Source organism: Gossypium hirsutum, chromosome A10 (assembly GCF_007990345.1).
Source record: "Gossypium hirsutum isolate 1008001.06 chromosome A10, Gossypium_hirsutum_v2.1, whole genome shotgun sequence".
Classification (NCBI taxonomy): domain Eukaryota; kingdom Viridiplantae; phylum Streptophyta; class Magnoliopsida; order Malvales; family Malvaceae; genus Gossypium; species Gossypium hirsutum.
In genome coordinates this window covers 107,208,147-107,228,697 of record NC_053433.1, presented here as the reverse complement: position 1 = coordinate 107,228,697, position 20,551 = coordinate 107,208,147, and the positions used below count along the sequence as shown (strand labels likewise).

Here is a 20,551-nt window from a genome sequence, read left to right as displayed (position 1 = left end):
GGAAAGAAAAAAAGAAAGAAGATGGAATGAAAACGCACGTTTGGGAAATGGTCTATTAATGGATCGAAAAGTTACTCTCATTTTGAATAGTGATGACATTGTTTAAAAATTAGTTGAGAATACTTCTATTCAACAGAAGCATTATGGCCATTCCGGTGAGCCTTTTCAAATAAAAAAGTTGCGTCACTTGATCCAACAAATATTTTTAAAATGTTGGATGAATGATTTTTGGAAATAAAAAAGTGCAACTTAAAAAGTAATATTTTTATAAAGAATCACTTAGCCACCTATTAATGCTTTATAAATAGAAAATAAGTTGCACAATTGAAATATAACTCATTCCATCTAATTTGTGATAAAACTCTTTGGAACAAAAAGTGTTTTTTTATATATATATTTAACTTGAGATATGAAATTATTTGTTTATTCAAATCATAATATTAGTAACTAGCGGTTTTGACTGTAAATGAAATAAGTCATATGCATATATGTATGGTTAATTTTTCTAGTCAATATAGAATAGTGGAAAGCATTGACGTATATAATAAGATTACTATTTTGGTATGAAATCTTCTAGTGATAATCATATATTTGAAACCGAGATCATATTGTGCATATTTATGATGGTGCATATGGTTTTTTATATATGACTTTGTTATGATCTATAATCTTGTGATTCTATAAAACTTTGAGATGTAGTAAATATTGAAAAAAGATCTTGTGAGTATGAAAATAGTAATATGAATGCTATTTGACTCATTTAGATGATGAACATGATTTTAATCACAGCCAAGAAATAATTGATAATGTCCATGGTGAAGGGTGGATAAATGTGTGATTTTATAGTCACTTGACTGGACAATTGATGGCCCTTTAATATGATTATATATGTTACCCTTGTATACATAAGGTGTGTTGAGAAAAATAATGTTATTTGACTATGAATAAAAAAATTTAAAAGTTATGTATTGACTTTGAAAAGAAGCTATGACAAATAGAAAATTTGTTGTCTAATTTCACCAAGAGATTTGAGGCCTCTTCACAACAACTTGGCGAAAAAGACATGATGTATGGTTTCATATATTTGATGATTGTGAAATTAATTTTTTGAATATCAAGAAATGAGTAAAATAGTCAAATATGAAATTGCCAAAGTAAAGTGACCACTGTAATTTGACAATTGTAGAAAATATATTTTATTTGAAAATACTTTATATAATATATAATACAAAATCTATATATATTATATACTACAGAAACCAAGCACAAAATTGGAGATTTTGAACTGGTTTAGTCTTTCATGTTGGTTTATGTAAGTTAGAACATGGAATCCTTCTTTTACTTTCGTGGATTGTGTTTTGTATTGTATTTCGGAAGAAACAAAGTTGACGTCGTGATGAAGAAGAGTTGATGTCCCAACAACATGACACACCATGTCCTAACAAGAAGAACTTGTCGTCCTGACAACGTCATGCATGGACTCCTGACGAGTTGAACGCGACGTCACTGTATTAAACATGCACCCAATTAAGCCCCTACATTTAATTAAAATAATCAATTAAGCCTCTCGGTAATGATTTTCGTCATTAATCAAACTAACCGTTGAAATAAATTGACGCATTAATCAAATGGTGTTGGCTTTTAGAATCGAGTGATCACCCTTTTCTGACCCTTAATGCCCAACCTGAGATCAGACTGCTAACAGTATTGCTTGGAAAGTAATCGTTTCATCACTAGAATAACTGGCCTTGGTATGATGTTGTGTTTCCTCTTTACCTCTCTAGGCTTCTCTGAGGCATGATCTTAAGGTAGTGAGAATAACATGAAAGTTGGAGCTCGATGACTGCAGCCTCCATTTTTTTAACAAATTACCAGCACAATCTACGAGGTCGAGTTAGGATAGCAGACTAGATGGCCTCAACCTCAAGTATTCAAACGTAGTTGTAGTTTAGAAAAATAGATGGTTTGGATATGGCAAAAACAGTCTCCTTTACTAACCCATTAACTTTCAAACAAGCTTCAGGAGTAGTTCTTCGCTTCTTCCATGGTTTCATTCGGCTGTTTCTATCAAATTGCAGTCTGCTGGTTATCCTGTATGTTAGTTACCTACCCATACTTTATTTTAAACAGATGTTATAGTATGGCTAAATTATATTTAAGAAAATGATTCATTTTATAATTGTAGGAGATGGATCAGTGAATCAAAGAGATTTCAATCTCTGATGTGAAGTTTGATTTGCATCTTCTCGTATTTGATGATGTTTTACTCTTTATTTATTTTCATAGAATGCTCTGCTCCACAACTGAAGAGATGCAAGCATAACTGCAACTCTTTTTTGGTAATTACGATAGCGCAAATAGCTCAAAATAATCTCCAAAAAAACACAGAAGCAGCCAAGAATAATCACAAAGCATCAATCACACGAGACACGCCAGATTTTTACGTGAAAAAACCCCTTTAAATCAAAGGGTAAAAATCACGGGACTTGAGAGTCCACTAAAAAATTTCACTATAATATAAAAGTGTGACTACATGATCACAATAAATACATAACTCTACCTTAGCTATCATCAAGAAGTGATTATTCCAAAACATAATGGAGAAAGTTAGGAGAAATTCCAACAATAGAGACAGACTTTGAAGCCGACGATCCACAAGCTACAGCAATTGGTAACTAATCCGATCATGCAAAACTAACAAACACGAGTCTTGTAGTCACTGTCATAGGTGTCTGCAAACAAAGATTCAAAGTGTAAATAGCTATACAGTATTAGAGGCATGGTATGAAAGACAATTTTTTGGTACAATGGACAGGTACCCATGTAAAGCTCATCCAATCAAAGCCTACGAAATTAGGAGTTGAATCAGCTCAACTCTTTTGCTTGAGAAAAGGTCTGCATTCCCCCAAGGAGTCCTGCTTGTTTTGGTCAAAGGGCTGGCATTAATTGTTAACTAATCAAAACGATGTGAAACCGAAGAAGTTTATCTAAGTTTTCCTAATTAGAAAATTAGGAATAAGAGAGCTTATCTAAGTTTCCCTAATTAGCAAATTCTAAAGGTTACAAATAAATTCAGATGCATTTGCAAATTCTCATATGCCTCAGACATCCTCTTCATCGGATTTTAGCCAAATTCCTCTTAATAACAAATAAATTCAGGTGCATTTCCAAATTATAATATACCTGCGACAGGCTAAACTAACACCAATCATCTTTTGTTCTTCATCAGTTTTGCATCATTTGGTTGGAAAGGCTGTTTTGTCATATTTGACGGAAGAACAACTGCAAGAACAAAATATGAAGGTGTGTTATAAAAGTTGCATCATAATCTCTCAACTTTCACATGTCAAAATAGCAATATATAAGATATGCATGCGTAGGTCAGTATCAGAGGAGCAATGCAATTCCTTCGTCAGTGCCAAGTATAACACATACACAGCGGCAAGGCATTGCCGGCTAGACAATAACATCAATAATATTGATTCTCACTTCCATTCATAAACTTTTTAGTCCTACAATTTACAGGCCAGAGAAAAGCAAAATCCATACATAGATTCAATATGCCGGTATTTCCAAGAGCAGGAATTAATGGTTAGAACCTTGGAATGAATAATAAATAATAGGGTAAAACAAAAATTTTGTTGTTTTTTTGGTGCTTCACTTGACTTAGCTATGCAGAAACCATTACAAAAATTAATTATTCTATTTTTCAGTGAATATTAAAATAACTCGTATTTTAAAATAATAATATTCCTGACCCAGCCAAGGGACCATATATTTTGTTTTTCTAGTTATAGAATAGGACTATAATTGTAAAAAAAGATCATAAATAAAATAAAATTTTTATGGGATATAATGATCCACTATTTCATTCATCAATTATTGTTTCACTTGTGTCTGAACCATCAACAGACTATTATCCCCTAATAGCAGCATAAGGTATGTGGGTACGTAATTTTGGACCACTCAGGTCCTTTATCCCTTTTGCACCGTTCTTCCATCATTGGACACCCCACGATATTCAACTCCAAAAGCGAAGAAAGCATGTTGTTTCCCGGAAGAGTCTTGAGGTTTGGGCAATTTGCGATAGTCAAGCGCTGGAGAGAAGTGAGGTTGTGAAAGCCATTGGAGGATAGGCTCTCCAGTTTTGGGAAATCCGAGATGCAGAGATAGGTGAGAGAGGAGGGCAGTGTGACTCCTATCTCCTCTTGAGGAAATGATACTGCATCTGGACACCCATTTGATAATATGTCGAGAGATTTAAGACAAGTGAGTGTATGCAAATCCCTCTCAAGTATTGCCTTCCAGATATTGGGTCCACCAATTCTAAGCGAAGTGAGATGGGTAGGAATTCCCTCTTCCAGAATGGATGTCACATTTGGACAATCCCTTATTTCTAATTTTTTTAGAGCGTTGAGACTGTGCATATTCCCAGGCAAAGCTTGGAGACGTCTACAAGAGTAAAGGCGGAGCACTTCAAGGTTTGTGGTGGGCAAACCACTCTCTCCTAAGGAAATCAAATTTGAACAATTATTTATCCATATGCGCTTGCAATGCTTGAGCTTGTTCAATCCTTGAGGTAAACCCTTAAGCATATCACATCCATAGATTTCAATAGATTCAAGAGAAGAGTTATCTTGAATTTCTTGGGATATGGACTCTAGCTTTGGACACTTTTTTATTCTAAGTGTTTTCAGTGTGGAGGGCAACTCACTTCTATTTATTCTCTTCAGAGATTTACAACTGTAAATTTGCAACTCCTGCAAGAACACATGCATTGTTGGAGTCAACGTCCTCTCCTTCATCCAACAACAAACATTGCAAATTGTTACAATTATTAATGCTTAGCACTTTCAGATTCTAAGGCAATTTGCTCCTTACAACAGAAATTAATTTTGGGCAACCGAGAAGCTTTAATTCCATAAGTAATGTGAGGGAGTACAAGGTTGTCGATAGTTTTTCTAGCCTTTCACAATTATTTATTCTCATTCTTACAATGCTAGAAGGAATCTTCAATTGCATCAATTCTTCTCTTTCCTCTTCTGTTCCTATGGATACAAGCTGCGGACAATTGGAAATTCTCAAATATTGGGGGGACATAGACTGAGTTAGCAATCCCCAATTGTTCTCTCGAGAAGAGCACAATTCCTCACAATCAACAATCTCAAACAATTCCACTTTGATTGATCTTAACCTCACTCATTCTGCTGCACAACTAAACTTGGAAATCCTTCCAAACGAGATCCTTTTTATGGAGCTATAATCTGCAAAACCTTTATAAATTACCTCGTGGCAACCGCGAATTTCTAATTATGAAAGCAATGGAAAGTTTTGAACAGCAATTATCAACTTCCAGCAGAGACCAATAGTAAGTTTCTTCAAAGAAGGAAGGTCTTCCGGCATACTCCCTAACAATAAGGGACATTTTTGAATCAAGAGTTCACGAAGTTTAGGGAATTTCCTAGCTTCCTCATCAACTTCACACAAGTTCCACTTCTCCCAATTAAGCATGTCCTCAAACTCTAAAATCTCCAATGAAGAAAATGTGTTGGTCATATTCTCTCCAAAGAACTCAACTCCCACAGTCCTTACACTGCGCAATACTTTAATACGTACCTTTTTCAACAATGGCAATTTCCCAATTGATGGCAATGACAATAAATTTATACAACCATCAAGGCATAAAGATTGTAAACAATTGAAGGATGAATCTCCCACCCAATTTGCCAACATTTCACCACAATAGAACTTAATGCTGAGCTCCATGAGCTTCTTAGAAGGTTGAAGTCCATCCAACACCTTTTTCTCGACTTCTTCTCTTCTATTCACAAAGTCTTTGCTCCACTGCAATTTTAAATTCCCAATTCTCGACTTATCAGATAATCTAGCCATCCATGCATCTCGAGACTCAGCTATATTCTGTAATCCTGAAATACAAAGTTCACCCCTGAGATTTGACAACTTCATTAGCTCCCTTATTTTATGTCCCTTCTCTTTACCTAAAACAAAAATGGAAAGTTTTTGAAGATTAGTTAGCTTGCTAACATTGCTTGCCATGCTTTCTAATTTATCTGCACCAGTGATATCAAGATAGCATAGGTTGACCAACTTTTCCATCTCTGACGGTAACTTCTCAAGGTTATCACACCCCTTTAATAAAAAGGTTTCTCAATTGTAAAGGGTACTAAGTGATTCAGGCAAGCATTTTATAACTTCATTGTGAGAAAAGTTTAGGTACCTTAAGAGTTTCAAATCTCCCACAAACTCTGGTAAGATGGTGATTTGGTACCCTTCCAAAGAAAGTGCCCTTAAGCATCGCAAGTTTGGCAACAAATTCGTTAGGACATGATTCGTTAGAAAGTTACGAGTTCGAAACACCGAAGACAACCTTAATGGAAGAAAGGTTCGTAAATGTTGCGCTTCATAAATGCCTTCAAATTTTTTGATGCCATCAAAGTTCTCAGCAATGTAAGACCAATGGCGAGCATGCTTTGAAATTCGTTGACTATCCTCTATTTTAAAGCAAACTTCTCTGGCAACCGATTGAGCCAAATCATTAATGAGATCATGCATAAAAAATCGAGAATTATTGTTGACGCACACTTGCAAAAGGGACCTTGACACTAGATCGTTGAAATACTTGTGACCCAAATCATGGATGCACTGTTTATCTCGTGCTTCTTGTAGAAACCTATTGGAACCCACCATTGTTTGAAAAGTCAAATGGGGTGGGCACCGAAAGTAGAAAGTAATATTGGTTGGCAAGTTGAGTTAAAAGTTGGCATGGGATAATTGCAATTTTGGTCCCTAATTGTATAGGGACATTGCAAGTTGATCCGTGAACCTCAACTATAAATAGGCCTAACCATTGCTTACTTTCTTCATCCCATAATTTCCATTCTCTACTTAAGGCATTATTCTCTCTCTCTATTTGTAAATTTCACTTGTAATTTTTGGAGTGAAATATATTTGGTAGTGCCCGAGGACGCAGGCAAAATTTGCTGAACCTCGTTAAAATTTTGGTGTTCTTTATTATTTGTTTTGCATATTTTGTGAATGCGATTGTAGTGATTTATTGTGCTATTAAATTACGATAGAGGGATATTCTGGCTAGGAAAGACTTGGTATTTAAGTGATCTTCGTGATCTACCTCTCTTTCCTGGGAATTGAACTTAGTGTGATTTTTCAGTACAATAATTTTACTCTTTCACACGCTTCCGCGCAACAATTGGTACCAGAGCCAGGTTCGTACTTGGGGAATACGACCGTTTATGGTACTATTCACGTATACGGCACTATTTACGTATATGGTACTATTTACGTATACAGCACTATTCACGTATAGGATACTGTTCACGTATACAGTAGTTGGGATTGAGGAGAAAAATGGCAGCAGCATTGTCATCAGCAAGGACTACTGTGACAAATGCAAAATTTAAAGTAGAGAAATTTGACGGTACCAATAATTTTGGTATGTGGCAATGTGAGATCCTGGATGTCTTATGTCAGCAAGAGCTAGATATAGCCCTTGAAGAAAAACCTGACAAGATGGATGACAAGGAGTGGGCCAAGATCAATAGACAGGCGTGTGGTACAATCCGCCTATGTTTGGCCAAAGAGCAGAAGTACTCTATCATGAGGGAGACATCAGCGAAGAAGTTATGGGATACACTGGAAGAAAAGTTTCTAACGAAAAGTCTTGAAAATAGGCTTTATATGAAAAAAAAACTTTATCGATTCACGTATGCACCCGGTATGTCGATGAATGACCATGTGAACTCATTCAATAAAATTTTAGCAGACTTGCTAAATTTGGATGAGAAATTTGAAGATGAAGACAAGGCATTATTGTTGTTGAATTCCCTTCCTGATGAATATGATCATCTTACCACCACATTGCTTCATGGGAAGGACACGATCACATTTGATGCAGTCTGTAGTACGTTGTATAGATCTGAGACTCGAAAGAAAGATAAAAGAGATCACAGAGATACAATCGCAGAAGTCTTAACAGTAAGAGGTCGTTCACACAGCAGCAAATCTCATAGAAGGAGAAAGTCCAAAGGGAGACCCGCCAAAGATGAATGTGCCTTTTGCCGTGAAAAAGGGCATTGGAAAAAGAATTGTCCTAAGCTACAAAAGGGTAAGGCTATTTCTAATGCATGTGTAGCGGAGCATGATGAGGAGTCAGACTTTAGCTTGGTTGGCATGGCAATGGCATGTCAAACGGATGAGTGGATTTTGGATTCAGGATGTACTTACCATATGTGTCCTAATAAGGACTGGTTTTCTAGTCTTAAAGAGCTAGAAGGTGGAATTGTTCTTATGGGCAATGATAGTGCTTGTAAGACAATGGGAGTGGGTACAGTCCAATTGAAGAATCACGACGGCTCAATCCAAGTCTTGACAGATGTTCGCTACATACCTAGCCTGAAGAAAAATCTCATCTCATTAGGGGCCCTAGAATCTAAAGGGCTCACAATCACTTTGAAAGATTGATTACTAAAAGTAGTAGCTGGGCAACTGACGGTGATGAAAGGCACAAGAAGAAATAACTTGTATTTTTTAAATGGAAGTACAGTTATTGGATCAACATCAATAGTTTCTACAAAAGATGTAGATTCAGAGGCTACCAGATTATGGCATATGCGATTGGGACATGCTGGTGAAAAAGCTTTGCAGACATTGGTGAAGCAAGGCTTATTGAAAGGTGCAAATTCTTACAAAATGGAATTTTGTGAACATTGTGTTCTGGGCAAGCAGAAGAGGGTAAAATTTGGTCCAGCAATTCACAATACGAAAGGAATTCTAGACTACGTTCACAGTGATGTGTGGGGACCTACCAAAGTAGCTTCTTTGGGAGGTATGCACTATTTTGTTACTTTTGTTGATGATTATTCAAGAAAAGTATGGGTGTATCTAATGAAAAGAAAAAGTGAAGTTTTGGATGCATTTCTGAAATAGAAGAAGATGGTGGAGACTCAGACTAGTCGAAAGGTCAAACGACTTCGATCAGATAATGGTACTGAGTACAAAAACGATCCATTTCTACAAGTATGCCAAGATGAGGGCATTGTGCGACACTTCGCTGTTCAGGATACACCACAGCAAAATGGGGTGGCAGAACGAATGAATCGAACTATACTGGAGAAAGTTCGATGCATGTTGTCCAATGCTGGATTGGGCAAAGAATTTTGGGCTGAGGCAGTTACATATGCGTGCCATCTAATTAACCGTTTGCCATCAGCTGCAATAAATGGAAAAACTCCTATGGAGATGTGTACTGGTAAATCTGCTACTGATTATGATTCTTTGCATGTATTTGGTTCCACTGCATATTATCATGTAAAAGAATCTAAGTTAGACCCAAGAGCAAAGAAAGCATTATTCTTGGGTATAACTGATGGAGTAAAGGGATATCGTCTCTGGTGTCCTGATACAAGGAAGATTGTTTTCAGTAGAGATGTGACTTTTGATGAATCAACCATGTTGAAGTACAGGGATTCACAAAAGGATGACAAAACTAGTAGTACTTTGCAGCAGGTGGAGCTTGAAAAGGTTAACGATGATCCAACTAATATTGAAGGGACAAATGATGAAGAGGTTCCTACCCAAGAACCTCTACAGCAACAAGATTCAATTGTATATAGAAGGCCAAGAAGAGAGATTCGTAAGCCTGCTCGCTTTGATGATATAGTGGCCTATGCACTTCCAATTACAGATGATGATGTTCCTTCTACTTACACAGAAGTAATAAGTAACCCTGATGGTGTAAAGTGGAAGCAAGCAATGAATGAAGAAATGCAGTCTCTTCATAAAAATAAGACCTGGGAGTTGGTGAAACTACCCAAGGGAAAGAAGGAAATTGGATGCAAATGGGTATATGCAAAGAAGGAAGGATTTTCTGATAAAAATGAAATTCGATACAAGGCTAGATTAGTAGCAAAGGGTTACGCTCAGAAAGAAGGAATAGACTACAATGAAGTGTTTTCTCCAGTTGTGAAGCATTCGTCTATTCAGATTTTGCTAGCCTTGGTTGCGCAATATGATCTTGAACTAGTTCAGCTTGATGTGAAGACCGTGTTTTTACACGGTGATTTGGAAGAGGAAATCTATATGACTCAGCCAGATGGATTCAAGGTTGCTGGAAAAGAAAATTGGGTTTGCAAACTGACAAAGTCGCTTTATGGATTGAAGCAATCTCCGAGGCAGTGGTACAAGCGATTTGATCAGTTCATGAAAGGGCAAAGGTACACAAGAAGTAAATTTGATCATTGCGTGTATTTTCAGAAGCTACAAGAAGGAACTTTCATATACTTGCTCTTATATGTTGATGATATGCTAATAGCATCTAAGAGCAAAGTTGAGATTGAAAGATTGAAGACTCAACTCAGTCTCGAGTTTGAGATGAAAGATCTAGGAGAAGCTAAAAAGATTCTCGGCATGGAAATATGGAGAGATAGAGCTCATGATAGAGTTAGCTTGTCTCAGAAGCAGTATTTGAAAAAGGTACTACAGCAGTTTGGCATGAACGAGCAGACAAAACCTGTAAGTACCCCGTTGGCTTCTCATTTCAAGCTTTCTGCACAACTATCTCCTTCGACGAATACGGAACGAGAATACATGTTGCAAGTTCCATATTCTAATGCAGTGGGTAGCTTGATGTATGCAATGGTGTGTACAATACCCAACATTTCACAGGCAGTGAGCAGGTATATGCATAATCCTGGAAAAAGACATTGGCAAGCTGTGAAATGGATTCTACGGTATATTCAGAAGACCGTGGATGTTGGATTACTGTTCAAGCAGGATAATACACTTGGTAAATGTGTTATTGGGTACGTTGATTCTGACTATGCCGGTGATTTGGACAAGCGAAGATCAACCACCAGTTATGTGTTTACACTTGCTGGAGGACCAATAAGTTGGAAGTCTACACTATAGTCTACAGTTGCATTGTCAACCACAGAAGCCGAGTACATGGCTATAACAGAGGCTGTAAAGGAGGCTATTTGGTTACAAGGTATGGCTAAAACCTTGGGGTTGGTTCAGGAGCATATTAATGTGTATTGTGATAGTCAAAGTGCTATTCATTTAGCAAAGAATCAAGTCTATCATGCACGTACAAAACATATCGACGTACGATTCCATTTTGTGCGGGAAATTATTGAAGAGGGGAAAATTTGTCTTTAGAAGATCAAGACTGCAGATAATCCCGTAGATATGATGACCAAGGTGGTAACAGCAACCAAGTTCGAACATTGTTTGAACTTGATTAATATCCTGCAAGTTTAACAGTTGAAGAAGGCACTATCAAGTATTGTTGTCAAAAGCAGAAAGAATTGTGTGAAGATAAGATTATCGTAATCAAATCTTCAAGGTGGAGATTATTGGAACCCACCATTGTTTGAAAAGTCAAATGGGGTGGGCACCAAAAGTAGAAAGTAATATTGGTTGGCAAGTTGGGTTAAAAGTTGGCATGGGATAATTGCAATTTTGGTCCCTAATTGTATAGGGACATTGCAAGTTGATCATTGAACCTCAACTATAAATAGGCCTAACCATTGCTTACTTTCTTCATCCCATAATTGCCATTCTCTACTTAAGGCATTATTCTCTCTCTCTATTTGTAAATTTCACTTGTAATTTTTAGAGTGAAATATATTTGGTAGTGCCCGAGGACGTAGGCAAAATTTGCTGAACCTCGTTAAAATTCTGGTGTTCTTTATTATTTGTTTTGCATATTTTGTGAATGTGATTGTAATGATTTATTGTGCTATTAAATTACGATAGAGGGATATTCTGGCTAGGAAAGACTTGGTATTTAAGTGATCTTCGTGATCTACCTCTCTTTCTTGAGAATTGAACTTAGTGTGATTTTTCAGTACAATAATTTTACTCTTTCACACGCTTCCGCGCAACAAAACCCTTGTGCCCTCCATAACAAGATTATTTCTTCCTTCTCAAACTCATAGTCCTTGGGAATAATGGCACAATACATAAAGCATCGCTTCAAATGTAGAGGAAGATGATGGTAGCTTACCTGAAGGGATTATACTTGACTGATCTTTAGATAGCTTCCATATCTCGCTCTCTAATATATCTTTCCAAGCATGAAGGTTTACATTAGTGCGCAATAAGCCACCGAGGGTTTTAGCAGCTAAAGGCAAACCGTTGCATTTTCTCACTATCTTCTCAGCAACTTCCTTTAGGCTTGGATGTCCTTCAAAGTCCCTTGCTCCCAATGCATGTTGAGCAAATACAAACAATCATCAGTTGACAAAAGCTCTAAGGAATGAGCATGCAAGGCACCCATTGTTGATGAAACACCGTGGTTTCTTGTTGTCACAATAATTTTGCTTCCTTGAGTCCTCGTTTTGAAAGGAGATTGTAAGATAGTCCAGTCATGATAATTCTCATTCCAGACATCATCTAAAACAATTAAGAATTTTTTCCCGGACAACTCCTTCTGTAACTTTTCTTGAACTATATTCAGATCATTATCATTGCATGACACGGAAGTGATTGATTGCAAGATTTCTTTCGTTATTCTCAAAACATCAAAATAATCAGAAACACAAGCCCATGCTTTGAGGTGAAAATGATTTGGAATGGAAGCATCATTGTAAACAAGCTGGGCAAGGGTTGTCTTACCAATCCCACCCATCCCAACGATGGGAATCACAAAATTTCTTTCGTCGTTACTCTTCAAGAGCAAATCAAGAATTGTTTGTTTGTCTTTGTCTCTACCATACACATGATTTTCAATCTCCAAAGAAGCAAGCTGCAGTCTTTGTTCTAGTCTTGTGGGTCTTTCGCAATCAGTCATTCGTAACTCTAACTTGTTTCTTTGAGGTTCCAAATCTTTCAATTTGGCAGTAAGATCCCTTATCTTGGACATTATATCTCTGTTAAACAGAACATCATTGAATGAATGAGGAATATTGAGTCTGGAGCTCTTACTTGAGCTGCCTCGACGTTCCATCATCAGATTGCGCCTGCCAATTTCGATTGCAAACTCGTCCAAAACATCCTCCACATCGAATGCCAAGTTTTGGAGGTCGATCAACCAGTCTTTCACCAGCTGCTCTTTCATCTGTCTCTCTTCAGCATCATCAAGCAACCTACGGATCTGCTTCAGTTCCTTCTCCAAGTTCTGGATCTCCTCAAGAACCATTTTTGAGTAGCGAATTGCAGGAGGTCGGATGAGGCCAGCTTCTCAAGGGAAAAGTCAACGAGCTTGGAGACAAAAACTTCTTTTGTAGCGGACAAGGCATCAAGAAAAAACTTGGTTGCCATCTTGCAAGAAATAAGAGTAGAGAAAGGTTGAGAAAAGAGTTTTGAGCGAAGGTAGATGGAAGTGAATGAAGTTTGCTATCTTGCTTTTGCCCCTTGATTTTCGAATCCTCCTACACAATAATTTCTAAAGAAAATGCAAGCTCTTTTCGTTGTAATTTCTACCCTTAACAGTGGGAAGCAGACAGGTACGGTTGGTGGTAATGTTAAATGGGACGTTTAGAATGAGACGTACGTAATAATTGCCACCCATCCGCCCACTCACAAAAGTTGACAACGTAAGATAATTATTTACTTCTCACAAGAGACCATGATACTTGGCAAATTTACAATTAACTTTGTTTTTCGAAATTAAGGTAGTTGATATCTTTTATTTTAAAATAAATGCTTGATTAGAAAATATATTTTATTTTCATCAACGAAAATTCAACTTTATAGTTAAGTTTTTGTTTTAAACCTTAATGAATTATCGTTGAATAAATTGCTGCAATTTGAATGAATTGATGTAAACTGAAATTTACTTGATGATGTTAATTTAATTCATTATTTTGGTAAAATTTGAGATTTAGATACAATATTTGAAACGTTAAATTATTTGTTATTTAAAAATTTCAAGTTAATCATTAATATTTTTAATATTTTTATCAAAATTTATCAATTTGATATGTTTATTTCAATCATATGTATCATATAAATATAACTTAATGGACATGTTAAGTCAACAAATTTTAATGAAAATATTAATAATATCAATATAAAAAATATATACTTAATTTTTTTAGCTTTTTAACTACATAAACTAAATCTTGTTATAAAATAGAGAGATAGAGAGAAGAACAAAGAAAATAGAAGAGCAAAAGAGAGAGTGTATTTTATTGATCAATAAGAATTTTTACATTGTTTGTCCAAAGTCTATATTTATAGCCATAAAATGTATAAATGAAGTTGAGATCTAATTCTAATCTAATGACTATTAGAATTTAAAGTAGATAACAATTTATCTTGATCTTGATGGACATCCACTTCATAAGATATTCATAACACTCCCCCTAGGATATTCATTGGTAGATAATGTGCCTCGTTAAAACCTTTACTAAGATAAAAACACCGTGGAAAAAAATTCCTAGTTAAGAAAAAAGAGTACACATATCTCTAATACGCATAACATGTTGCCTCATTAAAAATCTTACCAGCAAAACTCAATGGGACAAAACCTCGGTTAAGAGAAAAAGAGTGCAATTCGTATTTACTCCCTCTCGTGAGAACATCACATACTTTCTCATATTCTACGTATTCAATCTTGAATATTAGTTTTTCAAATGACTATTTGAATGTATTTGCTAAGCATTTATATTACCCTTTTTTTTTAAAGTCATGAGTAAGAGAAAATTTGGGAGAAATATATTTTGATCTCTTTAGGAGATTTAACAGTAATTATAGCAAAATTTAATTATGATTCTTCTATAAAACACAAATAAGTATTTTGGATTATTTTGTAAACCTCCTTCAACTATTATTCACTAAGTCAAATTTACCACATATGTTTAAATTATTTCAATTCATATAAATAAACAATTTCTCGAGAATTTCAATATGCTTCTAACATTCGAAATCCTTCAACAATTTTAATATAAACTTTACTATATAGTGATTCATAAAAGGATGTAACAACAATCATTAGGTGCAAATTAAATTTTTTAGGAATTGCCAGTTTAATAATATATCTAAAGGTTATCGTTTCCACCACAAAAGAATATTATATCTTTTCATAATTAATGTCAGGGCTTAGCGAAAAACTTCATATTTTTATTCCACTTTTGCAAAATCCTCATTGGTTTTATACATTTAGATATTCAGACTTCTGGTCCAAAAATTTCACGAATTTAATTATAATTGAGTTGTGTCTTTTTATTTTGATCAATTTATTCCATATATATATATATATTCTCAATAGATTTATTCAAGATTTTCCTTTTATTTCATTATTTCAATAATAATATTGCATGCAAAATCATTGTCGACCACTTTTATTTTCAGTTCCATATTTTCTCGAATTGACATAACTTATCAAGATCTTTTATTTTCATTATTTTAAAATTCAGTTTTAGATACCTGAATCTCTTCTAGAGTTTTACTTATTAGCTATGTTTTGGGTCTATTCTAGAGCACCTGCCTCTACTATATAACTATCTAGAAGAATTTTCATCTTTGGAACCGATCAATCTATCATTTATTCTAACTGATTGCCCTATTGGGACTTTGATTCAAATTAAAAATATGAACTTGATTATTCTAATTAAGTTTATAAATACATCTGACAGTTAACTTGTAATAAGTTATATTTGCTGAACTTTTGGTTTAAATTATTATCCCACTAACTCATTACAAATTATTATTTCTCTAATGTCAGGAAAACTATTACATCAAAATTGTAATCATAAATTATGTCATAATTCAATCTTCAATACATTCAAAACATCTAATAATATAAAGAAACTTGTAATTAATATATATTTTCAACTTAATCATATGTATCATATAAAATCAACTTAATCAACATTCTACATTAACAAATTTTAATGAAAATATTAATAATATCAATATAAAATATATATACTGAATTTTAAACTACATACACTATATCTCAAATTATACTAAAATATAGATACTGACATCATATTTTAACTTATATTTTAACTATTTTCCAAATCAAAATTGCAATCAAATTCGATAAAAATATAACAATGCAATTCAAATCGAATTTTGAGTTTTTTTTTTGTCTTTTTACGTAATAATTTAAAATACAACAACATAAAAAATTATCTATGAATATAAATAATTAAAGTGTCAAATTATATAAGTATAAATTAAATTAAATACAATTAAGACTCAATAAAACATAAAAAATTTTCATAAACAATTGTAGACATGCATAAAATTTACTTCAAAATAATATATTTCATGGTCACTAAAACCTTTTCATTTATAATTGATCATATCATGTCTCTAAATTATTAAAAAATAGAATAATATAAAGCATTTGAACTACCTTTAACAACTCTACAAAAGTAACAAGTTTCTTAGGGTTGTATAGTAGGAAAAATATAAGTCATTTACAAAATTAAACCACAAGAGTTTTTTATGCTTCTTATCAAACAACAATCAATTAATACAAACAAGGTCCATAGAAATATCAATGACCAAATTAATATAATAATTTTCATTTTTAAATTTATGAAAATGTCTCCAACCAAAGTAATTCACGAATTAAGAATGACAGTGATTAAACTTGAAATTTTAAATTAGATTCAACCCAAAAATCAATTTAAACATAACTCAAAATTTTCTTTAGAACTACGCATGTATTAGTATTGAAAATTTTCAAATTGTATAACCAAATAAAGAAGAAACATTAGGGGAACATAATCTATATTTGAACTAAATCAAATATGAACAATCATAAATTTATTGGTTTATCAAAACAAATTTGCCTACTAAATATGTTTTAGTCAAATATATTATTTAATTATAGAACCTATTATAGTGACATAAATAAGTCAATCGATATTCATTTTCATGAACAAATAATATGCTTAAAATAATAAGTAATCCATGGAATCAAAACTTAAAAAGGAATACCATCTCAAACATTGAAATCATATATGAGGCCAATTTAATATTTAAACATACTATTGTTGACAAAAAAAATGTAAAAATAGAGATCGAATAAGTTGATAACTTTGTAGTTTAACATTGAGTCTTGATAATTTTTTCAAGAAGTAAGCAAATAAAGCTCCAATAGTATACTTTGAATCCAATCAAAATTCATCAATAGAAAATTTTCAAAATAACTTATTGATACACCCCCAACGTCAAGAACATTGTATCAAAATTATAATGATATCAAAATCCAAAAACATATGTTGTCTAGAGTTTAGAATACATATATTCAACTTGAAACCATCAAATAAACACATAAAACAATTAGTTTAATGATGACTAAGAACCAATGCAAAGTCAAGAACACTAAACTTTAGGCCTTGATTAATAAAAATTATAGATAAAATTATGGATCCTTATTTACAAATCTATCAATTTATAATATTAAAATTAATATATCATCATTCAAACATAATCACCAAGCAATTATCAAAAAAAATATATTAAAAAATGCAGTTTTTTTATGAACAAAAATCTAGGTACATATAAGCATGTGATGCGATAAACATATAAGCATGTGATGTGATATGTAAATTTCCCTAAATTTCCTATCTTCTACTAAAGTTTCAATAGCACGACAAGCAATCCATAAAATTTGACATAAAATTACTTTTGATCAAAATTTATATTAAGATTAAATCTTTTACCATCCTTAAAATATAGAAATAAATTAAATTAAACAAAATCATCATAATTATTCATAAATTTTAAAAAAAATCCAATATAAAATGTTAAATAAAAACTCCCTGCAAAACTTTTTGCATCTTGTGTCTAAAGCTTCGAATGAAAAATTATGGATGATAATTCTGATCTTTAATAGATAAGAATTTTACTTCTAAGTAAGATTATGCTGATAACATATTATAAACTAAGAGAATTATAGTAAGAATAAGCACAAAAGTGAAAGGATAATTTTTTTTTAGATTCAATAAGCTTTTACATGCAATCTATTTGTAATTCATCAATCATTATGTACAAATATATAATAAAGATAATTAAGCTACTTTATAAATTGTAGGGGTTATTAGAGTTCCAAGAATTACAAAGAATAAATTTAGGAATTTTTAGAGTTACGTCCATTTATAATATTTATAAAAATGATTTAATTAATTTTTAACTTTTTATTATCATGCTAGAAGAAGACATTGTAGCCTTCAACCACAAACAAATCACAATTTTTTTACAACATTATTTTACCACATTTTTAAAAGCCTATTTTCTAAAAATCATTAAAAAAAACTTTTTAAAAGCAATTTTTGAATTACAATGGTGTTCCTCGGGATGCTATTCCGGGACGTTGTTTTAAAGATCCGGTGGTGCAATCACCTGTTTATAATGAGAAGAAGAAGATGGAAACATAATGCAAACGAAGGAAATGGGAGCATTGGTCCATTTACCACATCCTTATTTTAATGTACTTATTAGAATATTATGTTAACAATAAATAAACATAATTTTGTGATCTTAGCAACACATTTTGAAGGTCAAACCAGAACCACTGAGTTTTCCATGCACGATCTTACTGTAACATTCCACCGCCGATAGGCTCAGAAAATTATAACGTAATCACCCGCCTCACCTTTCCTTAAGAAAGAGTTGGTTTGTCGTTTCATGGTTTTGAGGCTGCCGCTTTTGTTCAATTCCAGGTTCTTGAGGTTGCTCAAGCTGCAGAACTCGGCTATTTCATCAATGGCACCCGCTTTCTCTTCCTCCTCTGAGAACGGACATCCCATGAACTCCGCCACCTTTTTTATTTGACCCACTGGGTTTCCTTTCATTTCTTCGTATTTGAGGAACAAGACCTTGTTCGGGTTCGCCGTTGATTGTTTCCGGTAATCAAGAACATGGGCCCAGAAAGGTGCCAACCCTATCGCCTATGCAAAACTGCTCGAAACATTCATCGATAGGCCAATGGGCTCGTTCGGGTCTGCTCGTCGCGAAGTGCCACATCGAAACGATGACGTCCAGTGGGTTCCGAGTAACGTAAACGATACGGGCTTTGGGGTTTTTGATGGATTCCGCCAATGCATGGTAAGGAAGGTGTGTGGCGAACAGCCTGGGTGATGAAACGTCGGCAAAATCAGGGTGGCAGCCGTTGTTATATAGTGTCATGTCGAAGTAAGGGACGAGATCGTGAGGGTTTGGAGAAGCCAAGGGGGAGTTGGAAAGTGGGAAACGGTGGCGGTTGAGGATGGAGAAAGCCAGTGCTTTCAACCAGGTGGTGCCGGTTTTAGGCTTGCTGGCTAGAACGATGTCGTCGTCGAGGGCTTGGAAGTGGTTTTGGAAGGCTGTTATGTTGGGAACAAGCTGGGATGGGCACCAAAAGCCTTGGAAATAAGTGAAATTTGGGGTATATTTTTGGGGCAGTTGGTCGTCGCTGGGGATGCTTTGGTCAGCCATTGATGAAGCTTGAGGAGTGTTTAATTTAATGCTTCGCTGGGTTTCTGGGATATCAGCTTCAATAGGTCCCATTTAGTACTTTCATATTTTTACTCTTTTTATGGTTTCAATGGATCTAAAGTATACTACTACGTATAAAACTAAACACGAGAATCGGTGTTTTTGTTTTCTCTCTTCACTTCCAATTTTTTTAATCTATAAACTAATATATGCATGATAATTTATTTACTCTTTCAAATTAAAAAAAATCATTTCGGTAATTTCATTTAATTTTTCGTTTTTTAATCTTTAAATTTATGTTTTTATTAAATTATTTCAAATAGATAAAAAAAACTAACCTTTTTTAATTTTATTGATGTGGCATACACATTAATTACCATGTAAATAATATGTCATCTTTTAATTAATTTTTAAAAATTAAAAATATATCAAAACTATTATTTAAAATTTAAAAATTATTAAAATTATTAAAAAATTATAAAAATATAAAAAATTTAATTTTTAAATTTTTAAAAATTAATTAAAAACTAAAATATCATTCAAGTGACAATTCATGTGTATATATCATGTCAGCATAATTAACAAATATAATTTTTCATTTATTTTGAAACAATTTGATAAAAAAAATATAAATTTAATAACTAAAATAAGTGAAAAACTAAATGATTAAAATGATTTTTTTTATAAATCGCAAAAGAAAACCATTACTCCTAAACTATACATAAAAACATTGGCCTTGGCCTTCTTTAGACGACAGTTGTTTTTTTACTATTTTTTATAGAGTATAAATTGAAACTTACACACTCACACGCTATATTATCACACAAGTAATCCTATGGATCGAATTCTAATCTTGAGTCTAGATAAAATCACTTCAACCACTAGTTGACCTATGGTTTGCCAATAATTTACTCAACCTAATTGAACCATTTTTTATTTTTTTTATTTTCAATAATTTATTTAATCAATGTGGAGAATGCTTCACATCTCGATTAAATTGGGCACGATCAGGTTACGACATCGCGACGAGCTATCGACGTCACGACGAGAAGGAGCAACTAGTCCCAACGTCGCGACGTGACTACGTGTTTAGCAATTTTCTCAATTTTCTTTTTCCAGTTAAACTATGTTATTT

At 33.7% G+C, this 20,551-nt stretch overlaps 1 protein-coding gene and 1 pseudogene across 1 annotated transcript; both read right to left on the bottom strand.

Annotated features, from left to right (window-relative positions):
• Positions 1-2,478: 2,478 nt before the first annotated feature.
• Positions 2,479-13,449, bottom strand: LOC121207624 (putative disease resistance RPP13-like protein 1; annotated as a pseudogene).
• A 4,828-nt stretch (positions 13,450-18,277) lies between these two features.
• LOC121208082 (cytosolic sulfotransferase 14) lies at positions 18,278-19,488 on the bottom strand. Its single transcript, XM_041078589.1, has 3 exons — positions 19,000-19,488; positions 18,596-18,890; positions 18,278-18,342 (listed from the first exon to the last, which is right to left on the bottom strand). Exons 1-3 carry the CDS (start codon positions 19,486-19,488, stop codon positions 18,278-18,280), a joined length of 849 nt encoding a protein of 282 aa, XP_040934523.1.
• Between the last annotated feature and the right edge of the window lie 1,063 nt (positions 19,489-20,551).